Source organism: Mobula birostris, chromosome 21, assembly GCF_030028105.1.
Source record: "Mobula birostris isolate sMobBir1 chromosome 21, sMobBir1.hap1, whole genome shotgun sequence".
NCBI lineage: Eukaryota > Metazoa > Chordata > Chondrichthyes > Myliobatiformes > Myliobatidae > Mobula > Mobula birostris.
In genome coordinates this window covers 15482912-15507473 of record NC_092390.1, presented here as the reverse complement: position 1 = coordinate 15507473, position 24562 = coordinate 15482912, and the positions used below count along the sequence as shown (strand labels likewise).

The 24562-nt window shown below is 40.7% G+C and overlaps 1 protein-coding gene across 9 annotated transcripts in view; it reads right to left on the bottom strand.

Moving 5' to 3' along the window:
* r3hcc1l (R3H domain and coiled-coil containing 1-like) overlaps positions 1-24562 on the bottom strand; it is a 324625-nt gene that overhangs the window by 133778 nt on the left and 166285 nt on the right. For 8 of the 9 annotated variants that reach the window (XR_011882667.1, XR_011882670.1, XR_011882669.1 and 5 more), the window contains exons 3-4: positions 20945-21120; positions 2084-2154 (exon numbers count right to left, since the gene is read on the bottom strand). Coding sequence is in view for 5 of the 9 variants with exons in the window: in XM_072239023.1 (XP_072095124.1) it covers positions 2084-2154; positions 20945-21120 (247 nt within the window). In the remaining 4 variants the exon portion in view is untranslated. The remainder of the gene's footprint in view (positions 1-2083; positions 2155-20944; positions 21121-24562) is intronic. The other variant, XM_072239025.1, reaches the window with a different exon arrangement.

The following is a 24562-nucleotide window of genomic DNA, read 5'->3' as shown; positions in this document are numbered from 1 at the left end:
ACCCATAGCTCCGCACAATACTCCAAATGAGACCTAATCAAAACTTTACATATAGTTGCAACACAACCTCATCACTAATTGAGGGAAGCATGCCAGACACTTTGTTTATTACCCTATCTACTTGTGTTACTGCTTTCAGTGAGCTGTGGACTTGTATCCCATGATCCCTCTGCCCATCAATTATTACTAAGGGTTTTTACTGTATACTTTTCTGTAACATTTGTTCTTCCAAAGTGCAACATCTCGTACTTGTTTGGATTAAACTCCATCTGTCTGAATTTACAACTGGTCTATATCCTTTGACAACCTTCCTCACCATCCACAATTCTGTCAAATCTTTACCTCACAATCTACATCATTATGATCTTGTACGTTATTATTTACCTGCACTACAGTTTCTCTTTATTCTACATTGAAATACCTGGACAGATATTTCCAAAAGTGGGGGAGTCTAGGACCAGAGGGCACAGTTTCAGAATACAAGGACATCCCTTTAGAACAGAGATGAGGAGGAAATTCTTTAGCCAAAGAGAGGTGAATTTGTGGAATACATGGCCACTGACGATTGTGGAGGCGAGGTGATAGGGTATATCTAAAAAGGAGGTTGATAGGTTCTTGGTTACTAAGAGCGTCAAAAGTTACGGAGAAAACGGAGGGGAATTGGGATTGAGAGGGATAATAAATCAGCCACGATGAAATGGAGGAGCAGACTCGATGGACCAAATAGCCTAATTCTGCTTTTGTGTCTTTTGGTGTTAGAAACATAGAAAATCTACAGTACATGTCCTTACCTGAGAAATTACCTAGGGTTACCCATAGCCCTCTATTTTTCTGAGCTCCATATACCTGTCCAGAAGTCTCTTAAAAGACCCTATCGTATCTGCCTCCACCACCGTAGCCGGCAGCCCATTCCGTACACTCACCACTCTCTGCGTAAAAAAAACTTACCCCTGACATCTCCTCTGTACCTAATGTTATTAATGTTTTAACTTGTTCTACCTGAATTGATCTGTATGAACAAAATGCAAGGTAAAAGTTTCACTGTATCTTAGTAAATGAGACAATAATAAACCAATTCCAACTTTTGTGTCACCTACAAGCTTACTAATCAGCCCACCTATAATTCCACCTAAATGGATAATTAGAGTTTGATGCTTGCAGAGTGCAAGGATACAAAGGCTCTCCTTTTAGATGTTGCGAGAGCAGAAATGGTAAATAGAACTAATCAGGAACAAAGGTGATCCATTTGTGCAGAGGAATTAGAATTAGATAAAAGTTAAAGTACTTCTAGATAAGGTAGATAGACAGTAACAGCTTAAAAGCAAAATACAATTAATATTGGAAATCTTAAAAATAATCTTCAGAAGAAATACTCCTCCAATAAAGGAACTCACAGAGCAACATAAATACTTAAGAGCAATGTCCTTTTATTAGAATTCCGGTTTATTCGGTTCTGAGGGTGGATCAGTAGTTTGAAACATTAATTTTCTCTCCACAGATACTGCCATCAACCTTCAACCATCAGGCTCTGGAACCCGTGTGGGTAACCTCCTCACCTCAATTCTGAATGGATTCTACAATCTATGGACTTGCCTTCAAGGACTCTACAACTCAGCTTCTCACTATGACTTGTTAACTATTTATTATTACTATTTGCTTTTTTTGTATTCACACAGTTTGTTTTCTTTTGCCCATTGGTTGCTTGTCAGTCTTGCGTGCAGTTTATCATTGATTCTATTGTATTTCTTTGTTCTACTCTGAATGCCCACAAGGGTAAAATATGTGACATACACGCACTTTGATAATAAATTTACTTTGAATTTTGACTTATCAAGCACTTCCAGCAATTTGTGTTTACCAATAAATCTTAGCAAAGGTTTTCAACCCCAAATCTTGAAAATCTGGGAGATTTGCTAGTTGGCTGCCCTACAGTAGAACAGGGATCTCAAACAGAACTTCTCAAAATGGAACCATTGATTTCATTTACAACAGATTTAATTTTTAAGTTTACCTTGTTTGGTACAAACAATCTCTCCTGGAAAATTTCTACTGCTGAATATAATTTATTCAAAGATAAACCTACCTGCAAATGCACTTGAAAACAAGCCCAATGCATGCGTGTCATCCACCCATTTGATATCAAATCCTTTCTTCCTACCAAAAAAAAAGCAAATTTGCAAAGAAGAATTAGACATTTGTTAAAAATCAAATGTATTGGGAGATGCAGAGAGACAGAGTGCCCACTGGCAGCATTTGGCTGAGCTGCATTGATTGCTAACTGCCAAATGTTGGCCTTTGTGTGTATTTACTTATTTTAATAAGGAAGTGTTTTGTGGGTTAGAGAGGGAGAAATTAGAATTTTGCATTTGGGAAAAGGACAGAATTGGCTTAATCATGTAAATTGCCTCTTGCCGCCTTGGTAAAGTAGCCAACATAATGAAACACCCTACTCAGAATCAAGTTTAATATCACTGATATACAGTACTGTACAAAAGATTTAGGCACACATTTAGGCACCCTAGCTATATATATGTGCCTAAATCTTTTGTACAGTTTTATTACCACTCGCATATGCCATGAAATGTGTTTTTTGCAGCAGCACAGTGCCATACATAAAATGACTATAGTAGTGTGCAAAACTCTTAGGCACTCTAGCTATATGAGTTTTGCACACTACTGTAGTCATTTTAAGTATGGCACTGTGCTGCTGCAAAAAGCACATTTTATGGCCTATGCGAGTGGTAATACACCTGATTCTGATATGGGTCTCTATTGTGGACTGAGAATGGGAAGGGGGTAAGGAGAGGGGAATCACGTTGGGAAAAGAGGAAGGGAAAGGGGAGAGTAGGGGAAGCATCAGAGAGATGTTCTATAATGATCAATAAACCAAATGTTTGGAATCAAATGACCTTGAATGGTGTCTCAGGGCTGGGCGTGTCTGCACCCCTCCCCACCTACGACATTTGCATAGTACAATTTGTCATGAAATTTGTTGTTTTGTGACAGCAGTGCCTTAGAATATGGAACAATAAAAACATGATAAATTATAAGGAATATATATTAAACATAAGTGAAATTAATAGTGCAAGAGAGCAAAAATAGACAAAGAAGTGAGGTCGTGTACATGGGTTTATTGTCCTTTCAGAAATCTGACAGCGGTGGGAAGAAGCAGTTTCTAAAGTGCTGAGTGCATGTCTTCAGGATCACTCTGGACACTCTTGCTTCTCTCTTCTTCTCCCTCCCATCAGGCAGAAGGTACAAACGCCTGAAAGCACCTGTTACCAGGTCAAAGACAGCCTCTATCCTTCTGTTAGAAGACTATTGAAGTATCATTAAGATAGACTCTTGACTTTACAATTTCCCTCATTATGACTTTGCACCTTACTGCATGCCTGCATGTACTTATTCTGTAACTAGCACTTTATCTGGCACTCTGCTATTGCTTACCTTGATAATAAACCAAGGTATCAATAGTAACTCTGCAGCCTCACGCAAGGAGTAATAGAACACAGGAGAAATTGGAAGGTCAGCAGAGTGTAGGGTCCTGTGCCCATGGAAGAAAACTAGAGAGGGAGGGGAATGGGAAGGGGGGAAGGGAGAAAGGGAGGAGGAGGAGGGAAGGAGAAGCAGGGGAAGGGAAAAAGAGGGGAAGAGGGAAGGGGAAGAAGGGGGAAGGGGAAGAAGAGGGGAAGAGGGAGAAAGGGGAAGAGGGGTGGAAGAAGGGGGAACAGAGGGAGAAAGGGGAGAAGAAGTGAAGGAGGGGGAGAGAGAGAGAGGGTGAGAGGGGGTGAGAGGGTGAGAGGGGGGTTAGGGGTTGAGAGAGGGGTTAGGGGTTGAGAGAGGGTGAGAAGGGGAGGGAGGGTGGGGGAGGGGTAAGGGGAGGGGGAGAAGAAGAGGGAAGAGAGAGGAGGAGGGGGAGAAAGTTGGGAAGGGGAGAGAGGGGGAGGGGGAAATGGGAAAGGTGAGGGGGAGGGGGAGAGAGGGAAGGGTAGGGAGGGGGAGGGGAGAGAGGGGGAGGGGAGAGAGGGGGAGGGGAGAGAGGGGAGGGGGAGAGAGGGGGAGGGGAGAGACGGGGGGAGAGAGGGGAGGGGGGAGAGAGGGGGAGGGAGCAAGAAAACAATTCAGCCTCAAAAACTGTAAGTATGTAATTGATTTATTATTGTCACACAGACCAAGGTAAAGTGAAAACCTTGTCTTGCATGCTGTTCATAAGGATTAATTCATTATAGAGGCAGATTGAGGTAGTACAAGGAAAAACTTAACAGAATTCACAATAATATGTTACAGATACAGAGAAAGTACAGTGCAGGCAGACAAGGTGCAAAAACACTATGAGGTAGTTGTGAGGTTAAGGGATCCACCTTGTTGTACTAGGAGACTTCAGTAGTTTTGTAACAGTGGGATACAGCCTGGTGCTCTGAGCTTTTAGACTTTTTAACCTTCTGTCTGTTGGGAGGGGAAGAAAGAATATCCAGCATGGGTGGGTCTTTTATTTTGTTTGCTGCTTTACTGAGGCAGTGAGAAGTGTAAACAGAGTCCACGGTGGGGAAGCTGGTTCCATGAGGTGCTGAGCTGTATTCACAACTCTCAGCAGTTTCTCATGGGCTGAGCAGTGCCCGTACCAGCTATAAACAGTGATGCAAATGGAGACCAGTCTTCATTCTCTACGTGGGTGGGGTGGTGGAGGAGGTACAGAAGTAGCTTTGGAATTGCTCATCTGCATCTTGAATCTATCTTTAATGATGCTGGAGCACTGTTGATCCACTAGAACAATATATAATGTACTTGATAAGGCAACAGTATACAGACAAAACAGAGGAAAGCATAACATTAACTCAAATAAAAATTATACTTAATAAGCAACAGATGTGGAGTTCAGTGTTTAACAATAACTAGATACTCTCCCCATGTACCATGGAATCTAAAAACAAATTCTCTTCCTTCTCACAGAAATATAACAGTGAAACACAGCTATTGCAATGAATCTCGTTACTAATGTAATGGTGTAATTACAAGCTGTTTAGAAATTAATTTTGCACAACTGAATACTGGATTTACAATTCCTGTTTATAATTCAAGTAAAAGTGGGGAGCAGACAATACAGCTTGATTAGAAAGTCAGAACCGGGTTTATATAGCACCTTATCAACACTCAAAATCACTTCACACTGAATAACTTTGAAGTCAGTTGCAGCTGTTTAGTGCGTGGCAGTATTCCACAGAACAACATGCAAACTATTTTTGGTTTAGCTGGTGAGAAAAACCATTCTGTTCAGAGAATTAAGATAATTTTTTGCTCTGTATAATAACACCATAAGATGTAGGAACAGAATTAGGCCATTCAGCTCATCTAGCCTACTCTATCATGGCTGATTTATTATCCCTCTCAACTCCATTCCCTTGCTTTCTCCTCATAAACTTTGATGCTCTTGCTAATCAAGAACCTATCAACCTCCACTTTAAATATACCCAATGGCTCAGCCTTCTTTGACAATGAATTCCACAGATATTCCACCTTTTGGTTAAAGAAATTCTTCCTCATCTCTAGAAGGACTAGAGATGAGAAAGAATTTCCAGAAGGACGTCCATGTATTCTGAGGCTGCGCCTTTTGGTTTTAGACTCCACTTGTAGGAACCTTCCTCTCTACATCCACTCTCTATACGCTTTTCAATATTCAATAGGTTTCAATGAGATCCTCCCTCATTTTCAAAACACCAGCAAGCAGATGCCCAACGCCATTAAATGCTATGCATATATTAACCCTTTCATTCCCAGGATTATTCTAGTAAACCTGCTCTGGACTCTTTTCAATACCAGCACATCCTTTCTTCGATAAAGGGCCCAGAACTGCCCACAATACTCTCAGGTGTGGTCTGACCAATGCCTTATAAAGACTGTATTAAGTGGTACATTTTTGAGAGTGGATGTAGAAAATGGGGTGCTAGATTTCTTGTTTCAATCTAAGAATTTGATCTTTGACAATGGAGAAAGAAGATGCTGGATTCTGGAGCAACAAACAGTCTGCTGGATGAACACAGTGATTCAAACAGCCTCTGTGGGAGGAAAGGAACTGTCGAGAATTTGGGTCAAAATCTTTATACTGACCATTTTCCCTCTCCACTCTGTCCTGATGCAGAATTTCAACCCAAAATGTTAGCTGCTCCTTTCCTTCCACAGATGCTGCTCAACCCACAGAGTTGCACTAGCTGATTGAAGATCTTGGACAATGTTTGTTGCCATAGCTCAGCCATGAACTTGGTGAGGGTCTTGAAAGCAGCACACTTTACTCCATCTACCAATGACATTTCACACTGGAATGTTACTCAATTACCAAGAAAAGAATTTTAAGCACAATGGATACGTTACCAAACTTGTGTGTAATGTTTGCACAGCTAGTTAACAATCTCTGCAGGTCATGAAAGTGAGCACTAATGAAGGATGTCAATCAATTCACATACATCATCTTGCATTGAACCTTATGCTTCTCTCCCTCACTGCAGCTAGAAGGCTTGATTGCTTTGCCTACAGTACCTAACCAGGCATTCTCACTATTAATCATTATTTGTGCTTGCTGACATTAGAGCTGTTGGCATTTACAGGTTACCTTCATGTCTCCTTGTTTGTGTTTTAACTTGAAACAATGGTTCTGGATTAAATGTCAGCTTTTCACATATCGACCTCTCGATAAGGTCCCCTACCATTACAAATTCTTGGAAGGTTTTGAAAACTACTTATGGTCATTGAGGAATACAGCATGGATAGATGCTCCTTGGCCCAACCAGTCCATCACCCTGGCACCCACCCAGCTAGTTTTAATTTCCTGCATTTGGCCCATATCATCCAGGTTCCTCCTCTTCATTTATCTATCCAAGTGTTTTTTTTAAATGGTACTATTATACCTCCTCAATCACTTCCTCTGGCAGCTCATTCCATATTCTTGCCACCCTCTGAATTACCCTCAGGACCCTTTCTTTCCACTCTTATCCTAAACTTAAGCCCCCTAGTTTGGACTCGATTGTTACCATCCATCTATGCATCTTATAAATTTAAACCACACACATCAAAGTTGCTGGTGAACACAGCAGGCCAGGCAGCATCTCTAGGAAGAAGTACAGTCGACATTTCGGGCCGAGACCCTTCGTCAGGACTAACTGAAGGAAGAGCTAGTAAGAGATTTGGAAGTGGGAGGGGGAGAGGGAGAAAAATGACAGGAGAAGACAGGATGGGGGAGGGATGGAGCCAAGAGCTGGACAGGTGATTGGCAAAGGGGATATGAGAGGATCATGGGACAGGAGGCCCGGGGAGAAAGACAAGGGGGGGGCGAACCCAGAGGATGGGCAAGGGGTATAGTCAGAGGGACAGAGGGAGAAAAAGAAGAGTGAGAGAAAGAATGTGTGTATAAAAATAAATAACAGATGGGGTACAAGGGCGAGGTTGGGCATTAGCGGAAGTTAGAGAACTGTACTTATGGATGGGTAAGTGGATGACGGGGGTGTGGAGGGCTATGATTCATGAACATGGTACTAAGCAGAAAAACAGTTCAGCATGGACTGTATGGGGTGAAGGGCTTTTTTTCTGTGCTGCAGTGCACTATGACTTAGGAGTTGCCCTTCACACTCCTATGTTGCAAAGCCAACTTCTCCCTACAATTCAGGCTCTCTAGTCCTGGCAACATCCAGTTAAATTATTTCTTGTCTATAACAGGGTGACCAAAACTGTACAAGTGTGGCTAACTAACCACTTATAGAGCTGCAACTTTTTTTTGTAATTCATTTAATTCTATCTGTATATTGTGGGATGTGGTGGAGGGCTAATGGAAGCTAGGTTAGGAACATCTTTAGAACAGAACAAGTGTGTGCCGGTACACTTTATACCCTGCAATGGAACAGCAATCAGTGCAATAAATGATGACTAGTATATTTCTGGTCAAAGGAGTATATCGGCTCTGTTATGAATATTTACTGATAATTGCAAAGGCATAGAGAAAATCATTTAGTGAGATTGATGGACATCAAGAAAGCATTGGAAAGGACAGAATTTGGTTTTCTGTGCAGCCTTCCACAAAGCAGCTACGAAAATTGCTATATTAACAGAAAAAAAACACTTGAGAAAGAATGTAACTTCGGACAGGGAAAAAAATCTCGAGTCAAAGTTTAATAAAGGAAGCTCTTTGACTTTGCATATTGCTTTGTTCAGCAGGCAGAGATGCAAAAGGTAATCTTAAACCAAGAGGTGCTTGCTTGTGTATTGAATGTACAAGGTAACAAAATAACCCAAGGTTCTTTATTGTGCTAACTGATAAGTGAGGTAAACTACACTTGAGGTATAATAATTTAAAGAATATTTAAGAAGATGAACAAGGGTATTTCAGAGATGGTGAACAGCTGGTTGTAAAGTGAAGCTAATTGCACTACAAGTTAATCAACTTTTAAGGTGATTAACTTAAACCCAACTGGTTCTCTGTACACTTCAGGGAGAGGTTCCTAACTGAACACAATCTGTTAAAAGCTGAACTCCAACTCTACCATACATGGAATCGCACGCTCAGCCTGAAAGAAAATAAAAAATTATCTATTGCATTTACGTAGAAGAATTAATTTTCAGAGCTGTAATATTACAGCCATGAAACTTCAGATTCATTTATCACATGTACATGGAAACATGCAGTAAAATGCATCATTTGTGTTAACAATCAACACAACCTAGGGATGTGCTGGCCAACATAGCATGTCACATGGTTTGACAGAACAACACTGAACACAACAAACAATAGAACACCAACAGCAAAAACTAGCTCCTTTCCTCCCTCTTATCCACACCCACAGTCTTCCTACTCCAGGAGGGTAGTCTCCGGGCCTTCATCTTCAGACAACGGGCTTCTGATTCCCCAGTGGACTCCAGACTCACAGTCCCAAAGCTTCAGCCACTGGGCTTTGACTTCCGTACTTCCAATAGACCTTCCTGTATTGATCGTTGGTATTGACCCTATAGCTAATCTATGATGCAACTCTGAACTCCAGGTCTGGAATTCCAAACTCCGTAGCTGAGGGAAATGTGGGAGCCAATACCTACACATCATGATTCTAGACACAAAAATTTGTTTCAGAAGGATTGATCGATTAGTTAATTACATACTCAACTGAAAAGAATGATGGAGTCTCACTGCATAGAAACTAGCTCTTTGGCCCCATCACATCCACATTGACCATCCATATAGAAGCTATCTGCAGTGATCCCATTTACTAGCATTGGTCTGTAGCCTTCTATGCTGTGCAGGTTCAAATTCTCATCGAGATAATTCTCAAACACACAATCCAGCTGTGTTCTGAGTGAAAATGTTCTTCCTCAGATCTTCTCTAAATACCTTCTCCCTAAGTGTATATCTTCTAGCTTTATATAACTCTGCCAAGTTGAAGTGTTTTCTACCTTTCTGACCTATGCCTTTCATAATTTTGCGTACCCATTCGATCTTTCCTTAACCTTCACCTTAGGCCTTATAACTCTGTTGTTATTAGACTACTGAATGTTTCCGTATCATGATAAAATGGACTCTTGACCTCACAATCTACCTCTTTATGGCCTTGCACCACAATGTCTACCACCACTGCACTATCTTTGTAACTACTGCAGCACCTTTCTTCTGCATTCAATTACTGTTTTACCTTGCTCTACCTCAACATATTATGTAATGAATTGATCTGTATGAACAGTAAGCAAGACAGGCTTTTCACTGTACCTCAGTAGGAAGAAGATGGCAGCGGCGAACAATGCTACCACAGGTGACATCCTCTTGATGGTCCACAAAACTGTTTTTTTCACTTCTTTTACATCTTTTTCTTTCAAATGTGGTTTTGGTATTGTTGGGAGTCTGTAATCTACAGTTTGATGACGTGTTTTCGGGCTGATTAAGTAATCTGGCTCTTTGCTGTCTCTGAGAAGATTCTGGGAGGTGAGCAGCCTCGAGGCCAAGAAGCTAAGAGCCCATAAACGACTCCATTTCTCACTAATTAAAGCGGCAAGGAAGATTGAAAACATCGAGGCGAGTGCAGAAGGTGAGCGAGTGTTCAGTGCCATCCACCAACCTCTTGCTCACTGTTGTCGGAGGAAGTTGTCTGTGTGAGATGATCTCTCTCTCTCCTTCTCATTCACTGCTCCTGAGGGAAGGTCCCAGCATTTGAATGGTATTTCTCTCCCTCGATGCTTTCGGAGGATGATACTGAAGTTCTGATCTGCGATTTGTAGGTCGGACTGTAGTTCCTGGTCTCTCCTTTTCCTGTTGCTATTTTGTGCAACTTTGAACTGGGGCAGCCTGCAGATAATGAACACTGAGCTGAACTGAGTATGGACTCTTTGGATTTTGAGTTTTATTTTCTGTGTTTTCGCTCATTCTTTCTTGTTGCCATTTGCGCGATTTTTTTGCGCACGTGTATGCAGGGGGTAGTTTGATGCTCTTGATGCTGTTGCGCAGTTTCTTTTTGTTTGGGGGTGGAGGGATTGATGTTCTTCTTTGAAAAGGTTCCATGGTTTTCTTTGTTTTGTGGCTGTCTGTGGGGAGACGAATTTCAGGGTTGTATACTGCATACATACTTTAATAATCAATGTACTTTTGAATCCTTTGAATCCTACGTGACAATAATAAAATCAATACTAATTCCACTCCAAGGAAAGTAAACCAAGCCTATTCAATCCCTCCTGCAAACTGAAAGGCTTCATTGCAAGGATGATTATAATGAAATTCTTCTCTGCTTATTCAAGATGGGATCTGCACTTTCATCTGTATAAAATATTGTGAGGCCTAGATTCATGGTGGATATTGTTGCAAAGCCAGGCAAGGGGGCTAATGATATGGAGGCAAGTGGGTTCAAGGATTCAATAGTTCAATTTAATATCAGGGAATGTATACATTATACAACCTGAAATTCTTGTTCTTTGCGGACATCCACGAAAACAGAAGAGTGCCCCAAAGAATGAGTGAAAGTAAAAACAGAACTCCAAAGCCTCCTACTTCCCCATCCCACACACAAACAACAGTAGAGCAACGGCCTCCCCCCCCCCCCTCCCCCCCCCACTTCTTTCAGCCAAAAAACATCACCACCCTCCACCCACGAAGCAAGCAACAGCAAAACCTCCAAGAAAGACCATGGTCTGCAGTACAACAAAAAACTAATCATTCACCTGACAGAGTACAGCTAGTCTGACTGAATAGTGGAAGAGAGGAATGGCCACTGTAGATTTGATTATTTGAATATAGATGTCTGAGAAGCCTAAACAGCATGAACAGGAAGGGTTTATCTTCCTTACCAGAGATTCGCTCAGCCTTTTGCTCTTCTCTGAAAGAGTTCCTTTACTATCAGTATTGAACATAAGTAGATTCAGATTCAGATTTATTTATCAGGAGGCTTGTTGAGAAGGTTTATTTGCTTGGCATTCAGGATGAGGCAGTAAATTAGATGAGGCATTAACTTCGTGGGAGAAGCCAGAGAGTGGTAGTAGAGGGTTGCCTCTGTCACTGGAGGCCTGTGACAAGTGGTGTGCTGCAGGGGACGGTGCTGGGTCCTTTGTTATCTATATCAATGACCTGGATCAGCAAATTTGCAGAATGCACAAAAATTGGGGTTGTAGTGGACAGTGAGGAAGGATATCATGGCTTGCAGAGGGATCTGCACAAGCTGGAAAAATGGGATGAAAATTGCAGACCAGTGAGAGGTGTTGCACTTTGGTAGGACAAACGAGGGTAGGTCTTACACAGCGAATCGCAGGGCACTGAGGAGTGTGGTAGAACGAAGGGATCTGGGAATACAAGTACATAATTCATTGAAAGTGGTGTCACAGGTTGATAGGGTCATAAAGAAAGCTTTTGGCACATTGGCCTTCATAAATCAATGCAATGACGACAAGAGATAGGATGTTGAAGTTGTATAAGACATTGGTGAGGCCTAATTTGGAGTATTGTGTGGGGTATAGATATGGTAAATGCAAGCAGATTTTTTCCCACTGAGGTTGGGTGGGCTACAATCAGGGGTCATGCGTTAAGGGTGAAAGGTGAGAAGTTTAAGAGGAACACGAAGGGAAACTTCTTCACTCAGAGGGTCGTGTGGAATGAGTTGCCAGCGCAAGTGGTGCATATGAGCTCGATTTCAATGTTTAAGAGAAGTTGGGATAGATACAGGGATAGTAGGGACATGGAGGGCTACGGTCCTTCTGTAGGTCAATGGGAATTTATAGTCATAGTCATACTCATAATTTATTGATCCTGAGGGAAATTGGTTTTCATTACAGTTGCACCATAAATAATTAAATAGTAATAAAACTATAAATAATTAAATAGTAATATGTAAATTATGCCAGGAAATAAGTCCAGGACCAGCCTATTGGCTCAGGGTCTCTGACCCTCCAAGGGCGGAGTTGTAAAGCTTGATGGCCACAGGCAGGAATGACTTCCTATGACGCTCAGTGTCATAAATGTTTTTAGCATGGACTAGATGGGCCGAAAGGCCTGTTTCTGTGCTGTACTTCTCTATGACTCTATGTACATCCAATCATACAGTGAAATGCATTGTTTGCATTAACAACCAACACAATGGTCTCAGACTCGTAAGTATATAGGATGGTAAAGAAGATGTACATCATACTTGCTTTCATCAGTTCAGCGTTGAGTATAAAAGTCGCTAAGTCATATTTCAGTGATATAAATCTTTGGTTAGGCCACATTTTGTGCATCATGTGTAATTCTGCTCTGAATTACAGGAAAGATGTGGAGGTTTTGGAAAGGGTGCGGAAAAGCTCCTGCAGCCTCATTTAGAGAATTTCTGCTATGAGGATGGAAAAACTTACCGTTTTTCTTTCTGGAACATCAGAGGCTGAGCGAGTAACTGATAAAAGTTTATAAACTTGTGTGAGGTATAAATAGGATATATAGTCTTGTTTCCCCCCAGAGTAGGAAGTGTCAAATACTAGAGGGCACAGATTTAAGACCATAAGACATAGGAGCAAAATTAGGTCATTCTGCCCATAGTGTATGCTCCACCATTCCATTATTTTTCCTCTTCTCAACCCTGTTCTCCAGTCTTCTATCCGTAACCTTTGATGTGCTTACTAATTAAGAAGCTATCAACATCCACTTTAAATTTACCCAATAAATTTACCCAGCCGTCTGTGACAATGAATTCCACAGATTCACCACCCGCTGGCTAAAGAAACTCCTTCTCATCTCTGTTTTAAAGAGGAGTTCATCTATTCTGACTGAGGCTGTGTCCTCTTGTCCTAGACAAAGGGAGGTAGTGATTAAAGGATATTTACGACCTTTTTTACACAGAGCGACGGCTGCCTGGTACACACTGCTAGGGGAAGCTGTTGAAGTAGCTTTCATAGTAATGTTTAAGAGACATTTAGACAGACATACGGAGAGGTGAACAGACCACATGCTGGCAGGTTGTCAGGTTAAATTGGCATCAATCTAGCACCGACTTGGGCTGAAGGGCCTGTTCTTGTGCCATACTGTTCTATAATCAGTCAGCTTGGTAAAATGCACAAAGGTGAAACACCCTGGTCAACACAACACAACTGCTCTTAGGCTAATTGAAAAGCCAAAAAACTGTGGATGTTGGACATCCAATATACCCACCGTAAGTGTTGAAGTACTTTACACATAAGTTACTTCCCAACTTTTATATCAGACTGATGAAGGTAAGCATGCTGTATGTCATATTTACCATCTCTCTACTTGTGTCCCCCAACTAACAATAATAGTAAAAGAAATACGATGAGGAGGCTTACAGGAGTGAGCTATATAGTCTGATTGAGTGGTGTCACAACAACAACCTTGCACTCAAAATCAAGTTCAAGTAACTGACTGTGGACTCCAGGAAGGGGAAGTTGGGAGAACCAGTCCTCATCGAGGGGTCAGTAGTGGAAAGGGTGAGCAGCTTCAGGTTCCTGGGTGTCAGAAACTATCTTGGATCTAACACTTCAATGCAATAACAAAGAAGCAAGCTGGTGTCTCTTCTTTGTTTTTAAATCAGATTTCCAGCATCTGTAGCATTTTTAAATATTTTTATTGTGGAATGATGAATTTATTTTGTTTTCCTAAGTGTCACAATTTATTTTCCATATTTCCAACATTCACAATATGAATGGGGTAGTGTGAGGTTTCATTTCGTTTCTCCCATTTGCCCTTCCTGCAAATCAACTCTGAGTTATTCCCCAGACTTCACCATGTTCCCTGTCAGGCACCATCACTTCTGGCAGTTGGTCTCTACACATCTTTATCCTATATCACAGACATTCTCTTTCATTTTCTTAGTCTTTTCCCTTTTTGTTCTGAAAGTTGTCACTGGCTAACGTTTCCTAGTTCTGAACCTTACCCCATCTTTGCTTCCCAACACTGAATCTAGTCCTATGTCTAGCCTTCCCTGGTTCTGAACTTTGTCCTGTCTCTAACGTTTTCTGGTTCTGAACCTTGTATTGTCTCTAACATTTTTCAGTTCTGAACCTCACCTCTCTCTAATGTTCTCCAGTTTTGAACCTCACCCATCTCTAATGTCTTCCTTGCCCATCTCTAACATTTTTTATTTCTGAACCTCATCTTGTATCTAACATTTCCCACTTCTGAACCTTGTCCTGTCTCTTAACATTTCCCAGTCCTGAACCTCGCCTATCTCTAACCTTTGTGCTGCCCATCTCTAAGCTTTATCTCGTCTATCTCTCACCTTTGTCTCATCCATATCTAACCTTTGTCTCACCCACCTCTAACATTCCCACTTCTGAACCTTGTTCTGTCTCTAAATTTTCTAGGTTCTGAATCTCATTTTGTCTCTAACGTTTTCCGGTTCCAAACCTCACCCTGTCTCTAATGTTTTCTGGTTCTGAATCTCACTTTAAATCTACTGTCTTCCAATTCCAAACCTCGTCCTGTCTCTAACATTTTCCAGTTCCAGACCTCATCTTATCTGTAACATTTTCTGGTTCTGAACCTTGTCCTGTTTTGAACTTTACCCTGTTCTGAACTTTGCTATGTTTCTCAATTCTGAATGTTGCCCTGTCTAACATTTCTCAAATCTGATATTGTCCTATTTATAATTTTTCCCAGTTCTGAATCTTGACCCTTCCTGATTCTGGCAAAAGGTCACCACCCTGAAACGTTAGCACTGACTCTACTGGATAGCGTCTGCCTGGCCTGCTAACTATTTCCAGCAATTTCTGTTTTTGTTCAGAGGACAATATTGCCAAACCGTGGGCAACTTTAACGATAAAACTAAAACGAGAAGAGTGACATTGGGAGAGTAGAATCATTGGCAAAATCTTTCTGAGTATCATTACATTTCCTGGTAAAAATAAATGACATTAATGTGAAGCACTGACTCGATTGGGCAGAGACTAATTTGTGACTTGTCAGAATTTCCAGAAATCAAGGTGCTAAAGTTAATAAATCAATGGGATAACCACATCTAGGTGTTTATTTTTAATGTTATTACTTTGATAAACTCTAATGGACAAATCCACCAGATACATTATTATGAAGAAATGAATATTGAGGAACACAGTGGTAGTGTAGCAGGGCCTCAGAGTTTGGAGTTCAATCTCAGCATCCTCTGTAAGGAGTTTGGAAGCCTTCCTCATTGAATGTGTGGGTTTTTCTAGGCACTCTGGCTTCCTCCCACAGTCCAAAGATGTACTCGTTAGCAGGTTAATTGGCCAATATAAATTGTCCTGTTGTTAAGCTAGGGTTAAATCAGGGGTTGATGTTGGTGCGGTTCAAAAGGCCAAAAGGGCCTGTTCCATGCTGCACCTCTAAATAAAATAAAATAAACATAACTTTTAAGCCATTGCCTAACTTGTGTGAACATGTAAAAAAGTACCATTTTTTGAACTTCTTAACTCTTAGTGTGCTGGAAGTTTTAGGGAAATCATTTTGCTAGGTCTGTGAATGCTACTAATGTAAACACTATGTTCAAGACTCAGTACAATTGTTCTCTATTTTGACTTGAACTTTCCAACTGCTTCTATTATATCACTTTAGATGAAGAAAAGTTCAATTTCCAATGTCTTTTTCTTCTCATTTAAAGTTCAAAGTAAATTTATTAACAAAGTACATAGATGTCACCATGTACTATCCTGAGATTCATTTTCTTGTAGGCATTCACAGTAAACACAAAGTGACACAATAGAATCAATGAAAAAAACTGCACACAAAGACTGACAAACATCCAATATGCCAAAGAGATCACATTTTGCAAATATAATCAGAAAAATGAATCAAAAAAATTATAAATATTGAGAACATGAGCTGAAGAGTCCTTGAAAGTGAGTCTGTATGGTTGTGGAATCAGTTCAGTGTTGTGGTGAGTGAAGTTATCCACTCTTGGTTAGGAGCCTGATGGTTGAGAGGTAGTAACTGCTCCTGAACCTGGTAGTGTGTGCCCTGAGACTCCTGTACCTCCTTCTCAATGGCAACAATGAGAAGAGAGCATAACCTAGATTGGGTGTGGGGGGGTGTGGGGGGTTTATGACAGATGCTGCTTTTCTGCGACAGCGTTTCATGTAGATTTGCTACTACCATTAATGAGGAGGAAGCAGGGTTAGGGAAATCAGTTGACTAACGTGTCTACAATGTTAGGTTCCTTTAATTGAGCTAGAAACAAACTTGAACTTTCCAAAGATCATATCTGTGTCAGTAGTTCATGCACTTCAATAATTCCAATCAAAATCACACCAGCTGGTTGAATGAAGAGAAAAGAGAGCTTAGAATTTTACAAATCATTCCCTTCCAAGGATAAAGTGCAGAAGGTGCCAGTCACTCCATTAATTGTCCAAGTAATATGGGCTTGCTGTTCACCTGGCTAGGCAAGGGTTAGATCTCCAACATTTTGGTCAGAAATACTCATCATTCTGGATGCAACATAAATTAATGAGCCCAGCATTTCATATTTCCTCCTCTCAGCAGCAAACCAGTCAAACATGGAATAATAAATCATCTTCAGGAGATGAATAGCAGATTCACAGAGTCAATATCATTTCTTTTGTAACACAGTATACCTAGACTTCTAAAAATTAAGTTCAAATATTAAAATGTCAGATATTTAATGTCTGTTAAACTCTACTTTAATGCAGAATTGCAATGAGGGAACTTTCCTCCAGGATCAATTACCTAGACCTTCAAAAGAATCCACCTTCAAACCTAAACCTGTATTCATTAAAAAAAACTTATACAAAGAACTGCAAGAAGGTACTGATGAAAGCTTTTGCCTCCTGGTTCTAAAATCTACAGTCTAAATGGAAATTAGATTCATAAAGAAATCTCGGTATTGTGCAAATTAGCACCTAAACACCAAATTATTACTTATTCAATGTCTATACTGCACCTAACAGTCACCCAATTAAAATGGTAAGTGAGAAAGTCACAAACATTATGGAAAAGTAAAATACAATCTATTAGACTTTCAAACTGGCACAAAGTTGAGAGGAAATATCTGAACTCTCAATTCCCCATAAGATCAGAGAGTGAGACAGAAGTGAGTGAAACATATATACTGAACAACATCTCAACTCAAATCTGGAACAGGGCCTTGGTGGAGGGGAGCAGTTCAAGGAAGTGAGATCCAGGAACAGTGGACTGGAATGATTGTGAGAGTGTATGCATGTGTATACATCTATGTGCATTGATGTTTCAGACTTATTTCCTTGAGCAGTCTATTGAGTCTAGCCTTGCCACCACTCTGGACTGACAAGCTTTTTAGTATAATCCCTACTAAAAGGTAACAAGGCCTTGGGGTAACATGGAAGTGGACAACCCCAACCATGAATCCATAATCATAGATAAGGGGGAATTTCTTTCAGCAGAGGGGAATGAGTCTGTGGAATTCATTACACTGGATGGCTGTGGCCAATCATCGGATATGCCTAAAGCGAAGGTTGATAGATTTCTGATTAGTCAGGGCATTGTAGTTATTTTATTTTATTGGGAGACACAGCGTGGAACAGACCCTTCTGGCCAATGAGCCGCATGGCCTAGCAACCCACCTGTTTAATTCTAGTCTAATCACAGAATAATGCTGAGTTCCTTCAGCAGTTCATTTGTTGATAGAAAAATTAGTACCTGCAGTCTCTTACGTCTCCACACTGGACACAGTGTTCACTGTGTGACAATGCTAAGCAAAGCAAAGGAAACCATAAAGCACTTATGTGTTTTTTTTTATCAATAGTAAAGCTTTTGGACTCATCAATCAAAAGGGACCTGAGACATTCTCCACAAATTTGTCTGCCTACAGTTTACCTTCATCTAATGTATGCTTCAATACACCAGCTGAACAGGGAGAAAGAAGCTAGAATTTGCTCAAAGTCTCTGTGGTGAAGTGCAACATTCCCATTGTACCTTTGAACGTGTTCCTGATCTAATGTACTAAAACAGAAGGATCTTTCGGATGACATTGTGAAAGCTGAGTCCATGCATCAGGAGCACAGAAAAGCATTGAATAAACTGAAGAAGAAACACACATTACCATACCTATCTTTCTGCTCATCCCATCAGACACTTCCTGACCCAAGTGTGGTGAGGTCTGAGGAAATTTTCTGTCCTGTGTAGTGATAGCATGTTTGGGGAGTGAATTGGTTGGTGGTGGGAAGTAACATCAACCAGGTCTAGTAAAGCACTAGCTGTGTACTTACTTGAGGAATGAAGATGACCACAGAGATTGGGTACAGCAACAACAGAAGATTCTGGAGATGACTATCAGAACATATAACAGTATAGAAGAGTACAGGCCCTTCAGCCACAATGTTGTGTCTGACTCTAAGATCAATCTAACCCTTCCCCCCTACACAGCGCACCATTTCTCTTACATCCTTGTGGTTAAGTGTTTGTTAAATGGCCCCAATTTATCTGCCTCTACCAACACCCCAGCAGTTCATTCCTTGCAGCCACCACTCTGCATACAAACAACCTGAAGGAATTCATGCTAACTTTGGCCTATTTTATCATGAGCCTCAAAGTACCCCAAAACTACATCCTTAACAATCAACTCCAATATCTTCCCAACCACTTTCAGGCTAAATGGCCTATGATTTCCTTTCTTCTGCCTCACTCCTTTCTTGAAGAATGGAGTGACATTTGCAAGCTTCCAGTCCCCTGGAGCCACACCAGAATCTATTCATTCCTGAAAGATCACATTTAACGTCTCCACAATCTCTTCAGCTACTTCTTTCAGAACTCTTTCAGGGTGTAGTCCATCTGGTGCAGGAGTCTTATTTATGATCAGGCCTTTCAGTTTTCCAAGCACGTCTCTCTAGTAATAGTAACTGCATTCACTTCTGCCCTCTGACACTCTCGAACTTCTGGCACACTGCTAGTCTCTTCTACAGTAAAGACTGATGTAAAATTGCTATTCAGTTCATCTGGCATTTCCTTGCCCCCAATACTACCTCTCCAGTGTCATTTTCCAGTGGTTCAATATCTACTCTCACTTCTCTTTTACTCTTATATGCCATCTCTTTTGCTTTTCTGTTGGCTTTGACTCCCTTGTTAGCTACGGTTGTGTCATCCTGCCTTTAGAACACTTCTTCTTTGGGATGTATCTATCTTGTACCTTTTGAATTGTTCCCAAAAACTGCTGCATTGCTTTCTGCCACCATCTCTGCTAGTGCCCCCTTCCAATCAACTGGCCAGTTCCTCTCTCAAGCATCTGTAATACCCTTTACTCTACTGTAATACTGATACATCTGACTTTTAGCTTCTCCCTCTCAAACTGCAGGGTGAATTCTATCATATTATGATCACTGTGTCCTAAGGATTCCTTTACCTTAATCAAATATGCTCTAATACACAACGCCCAATCCAGAACATCTGAACCCATAGTGGGCTCAACCACAAGATACTCTAAAAAGCCATCTTGTAGGCAATCTACAATTTCTCTCTCTCTGGATCCAGCATCAACCTTACTTTCTCAATATACCTGCATATTGAAATCCCTATGACTATCGTAACATTACCCTTTTTACATGCCTTTTCTATCTCCTGTCATAACTTGTATCCCATATTCTGGCTACTATTTGGAGGACTGTATATAATTGCTACGAAGGCCTTTTAGAGTTCCTTAACTCTACACACAAGGATTCCACCTTTTGTCTTTCTAAGGATTTGATTTTATTTTTTACCAACAGAGCAACCCCACTCCTTCTGTCTACCTGCTTGTCCTTTTGATACAATATGTATCCTTGAATGTTAAGCTCCCAACTAAAATCTTTTTTCAGCCTCAACATAGTGATCCCCACACCATCATACCTTTTCCGAATACTGCGTGCATTCAAATATAACATCTTCAGCTCTGTATGTCATCCTTTTTGATTTTGTCACCCTCTTACACAGTAACTCATCCCACTGACTGCAATTTTGCCCTATGTTCTGCCTGTCCTTCCTGACAGTCTCACTACACACTGCCTCTGCTTGTAAACCAACAGCGCTTTCCTACTCAGTCAGAGGTAGATTTTTTACATATAGAGTGGTGAGTTCATGGAACACTCCCCCCCCCCACCCCACTGGGGGGGGCAGTGGTAGGGCAGATACATTAGGGGCTTTGAAGCAACTCTTAGACAGGCACAAGGATGATAGAAAATGGTGGTGGTGGGGGGGGGTAATTTAAGAGGGAAGGGTTAGATTGATATTTGAGTAGGTTAAAAGTTCATACAACATCATAGGCCGAAGGGGTGCAAGTGCTGTAATCCTCTATATTATGTTTGTCTACTTCAGTATTGGATCAGCTGATTTTTCCTCCTGAACATGTTGATAACAAATTGCACAGCAACATATTCAGAGATTGGTGTGAGATGTGGAGCTGGTAACATCATATGTGATGGAAATTAAACAGTTTGGTGAAGATTTCTGATTAACATGGCAGTCATCTGAAAAGCCCTAAACTATTTTCATCTATTAACATTATGGCTGGATACCTACTGATAAGTGGAGAAAGCTCGCAGCAAATCTTCAGTCTTAAATTCTGAAGGAAAATCATAGATCTCAACAATGTGGGGGAATTCAGAATCATCTATTTCTTGTTCAGCTGGCTGGTAGCTGTAGTAATTGAAGGGAGGATCTTGAATATTCTTCTTAGACTTACTCTTTGCAGTTAACTGAAAGAGGAAAGGAGAGGCCATTAGGCGCAGATAATGGAAGTTTGAATCAAATAGACATTTCATATACTTCTTGTGCAATGACGTGAGATTTTAGTATTTGTTATTTTTTCCTTGTAATATCCCACCACTGACTCCTATTTGCCTGCCACTTTCTTTTCTAAGGATGCAAATTATCCTGCTGTTTAAAAAAAACCTACGAGGGAAATTTCCCTTCGTTATTGAAGCATTGCAGTGAGTTTCACACTAACTACATCTCATACCCATTATACCCGGGGAAGCCAAAGGGGTAAAGATAAGGTCAAAATGCCAGCAGACACAAAAATGAAGTCCTGCTCTTGGTTGAGAAGACAGGTTTACCTGGTTGAAGACATAGGAGAATGAGAGGGCAACCTTGTAGACAAGTTTAAAATTTTAAGAGGCATAGGTAAGATGGATGGTAACAGCCTTTTCCCAGGGTAGGGGAGAGCAAAACTAACAGGCACAGTTTAGGGTGAGGAGAAAGATTTAAAGGGGCAGCTTTTTCATGCAGAGGGTGGTGAGTATCCGGAAGGAGCTGTCAGAAGAACTGGTGAGTCAGATACAATAGTACATTTAAGAAGCACTTGGACAGATACCTGCAGGGGTAGAAATTGGAGAGATATGGGCTGAATACAGGTAATTAGGACTAGCTAATTCAGCATTGTGGTTGGTATTGACATGTGTCAAAAGGGATGTACCCATGTTGTATTGCTTTGTGATCTGTAACATAAAATAATACAATTTATAGTAAAGGAGGATTTAAAACATGTATTCTCCCATCTTGTGCAAAAAGAAAGTTTTCAATTTTTATTTTTTAATTTTAGATGTACTGTACAGTATGGTAACAAGCCCTTCTGACCCAAGAAGCCCACACTGCCCAATTACACCCATGACTAATTAACCTACTAACCCATACGTCTTTGGAACATGGGAGGAAACTGGAGCACTCACAGGAAATCCACACAGTCACAGGAAGAACGTACAAACTCCTTACAGACAGCGGCAGAATTGGACCTGGATTGCTGGCACTTTTATAGTGTTACGCTAACTGCTATGCTATTGTGTTGCCCTGCGAAGTTAATTTTGAGTAAACTAAATTGTGTACAGCCTTTCCATATAGACAGATGCATCCAGACAACACAAACAGAACCAACAGGTTACTTGCAACACACACAAAATGCTGGAGGAAAGGGTCTGGCCCCGAAACATCGACTGTACCTTTTTCCATAGATGCTGCCTGGCCTGCTGAGTCCCTAAAGCATTTTCCCTGTGTGTGGCTCAGATTTCCAGCATCTACAGATTTTCTCTTGTTTGTCAATGGATTACTTGCCTAACTGCAACCAAATATAATTACAAAAAGTAATAACACCAGGCTACTGTCGGAAAAGGGAGGGGATTGTTTGCCTACTTTAAGCACTGTGCTTCATCTCTGAAAAGACAACATTCTGGCATGTTAACACTAGTACTAATTGGATTTCTTTCCTGAGTGTGTCACATTGAGGTGCTGTATTATCCTCCTGTCAAAAGAAACAAATATCCGCAGTCTTTGAAGAAGCACGATAATGCAGAATAATGGATGGCAAGGAGCAGCATCGCTGCGGTTTAAATCAACAAACCAGGGCTGTAAGCCACTGAGGCAAAAAGCTCAAGTGGCTTTTAAAGATTTAAATTGAACCTTAGAAATAAATTATGGCCCTTTGCTCATTTTCTATCATAGAATCTAATCATTATTATGGCCTCAATGAATGGAAAACTGTTAAAAGCTAAGCTGAAAGTATTTCAGTAATGGGAAAGACGATTTAAGGTATCAGAGAAGCCTTCTTACATGACCACTTTGATAGTGATGGCATTTTCAGGGACACCCAATACAGCTTCTGGAAAAGAAAACTGTGTTTTATGTATCTTAAGGAATTTTAATTAAAAAGCTACCAGGTTTGAGGAGGAGGGCAAGCAGGTAGAGATATCTGTCTAGATTAGAGAAAGTTCATGGTTTGGCACCTGACTGGAGTTTTCACTTTCAGATGGAATTTTGTGGGATTTCGGTAGTTCATTGGAGTAGATGATAAATGAATTGGATATCCCTAAGCTAAAAGCCTGCATTCCAGATCAGATTTCAAAGGAAATTTATTATCAAAGTACATATATGTCACTATACAGTACCCTGAGATTCATTTTCTTGCAGGCATTCACACTAGGTCTTGGACCTTATTGAATAGTTCTGTTTTGGTAGTTAATGAAGAACGTCCTGATGTATGTACTCTTCACTTTCCAGATGCTTCAGGACTGAGGGATGAGCCAATAAAAACACATTTGCTGTTGACTTGTGATACCAACAATATCCCAAGAAGTCTAGGGGCATTGCATTTGATATGCATGAGCCTGGGAAGTGCTGTGACATCCTGGTATGAATGCAGATTGGACAGGATGCACCAATACTTCAAGCTGATATTGACATGTTGCAAGGATGAGAGCGTGTTTGACAAGTGACATTTAACTTAGAAAAACAGTGTTTTCCATCAGGCTTAAAGCCAAATATTCAGACTTCCTGGAGGGAATAAAATTGAAAGCTGTAGTGACAGAGAGAGATAAGGACATTATTGTGAAGCACTGCTTATTCACCAATTTCATGAAGATGCAAGTAAAACAAACAAGTTCTAGAATGTATTCACAGGACAATTACTACAACATAAAGGTATCATTTTGTCCTTACACACATCTTTAGTGAGAATACTGTGCCAAATTTGGTAATGGTGCCAAAAAGGTTTGCCTGGCTAATGCCTAGTAGAGATTCGGTTTATTTGTCACACATACCATAAGACACAGGAGCAATATTAGGCCATTCAGCCCATTGAGTCTGCTCTGCCAGTCCATCATAGCAGATTTATTATCCTTCTCAACCTCATTCTCCTGGTTTCTCCACAAAATCCTTGACGCCCTTACTAATCAAGAATCTATTAACCTCCGCTTTAAATATACCCAATGACTTAGCCTCCATAACCATATGTGGCAATGAATTCCACACATTTACCACCCTCTGGCTAAAGAAATTCCTCCACGTCTCTGTTCTAAAGGGATGTCCTTCTATTTTGTTTGTCATATATATTAATGATCTGGATGATGGGGTGGTAAATTGGATTAGTAAGTATGCAGATGATACTAAGATAGGTGACGTTGTGGATAATGAAATAGGTTTTCAAAGCTTGCAGAGAGATTTGGGCCAGTTAGAAGAGTGGGCTGAAAGATGGCAAATGGAGTTTAATGCCGAAAAATGTGAGGTGCTACATTTTGGTAGGACTAATCAAAATAGGACATACATGGTAAATGGTAGGGCACTGAAGAATGCTGTAGAACAGAGGGATCTAGGAATAATGGTGCATAGTTCCCTGAAGGTGGAATCTCATGTGGATAGGGTGGTGAAGAA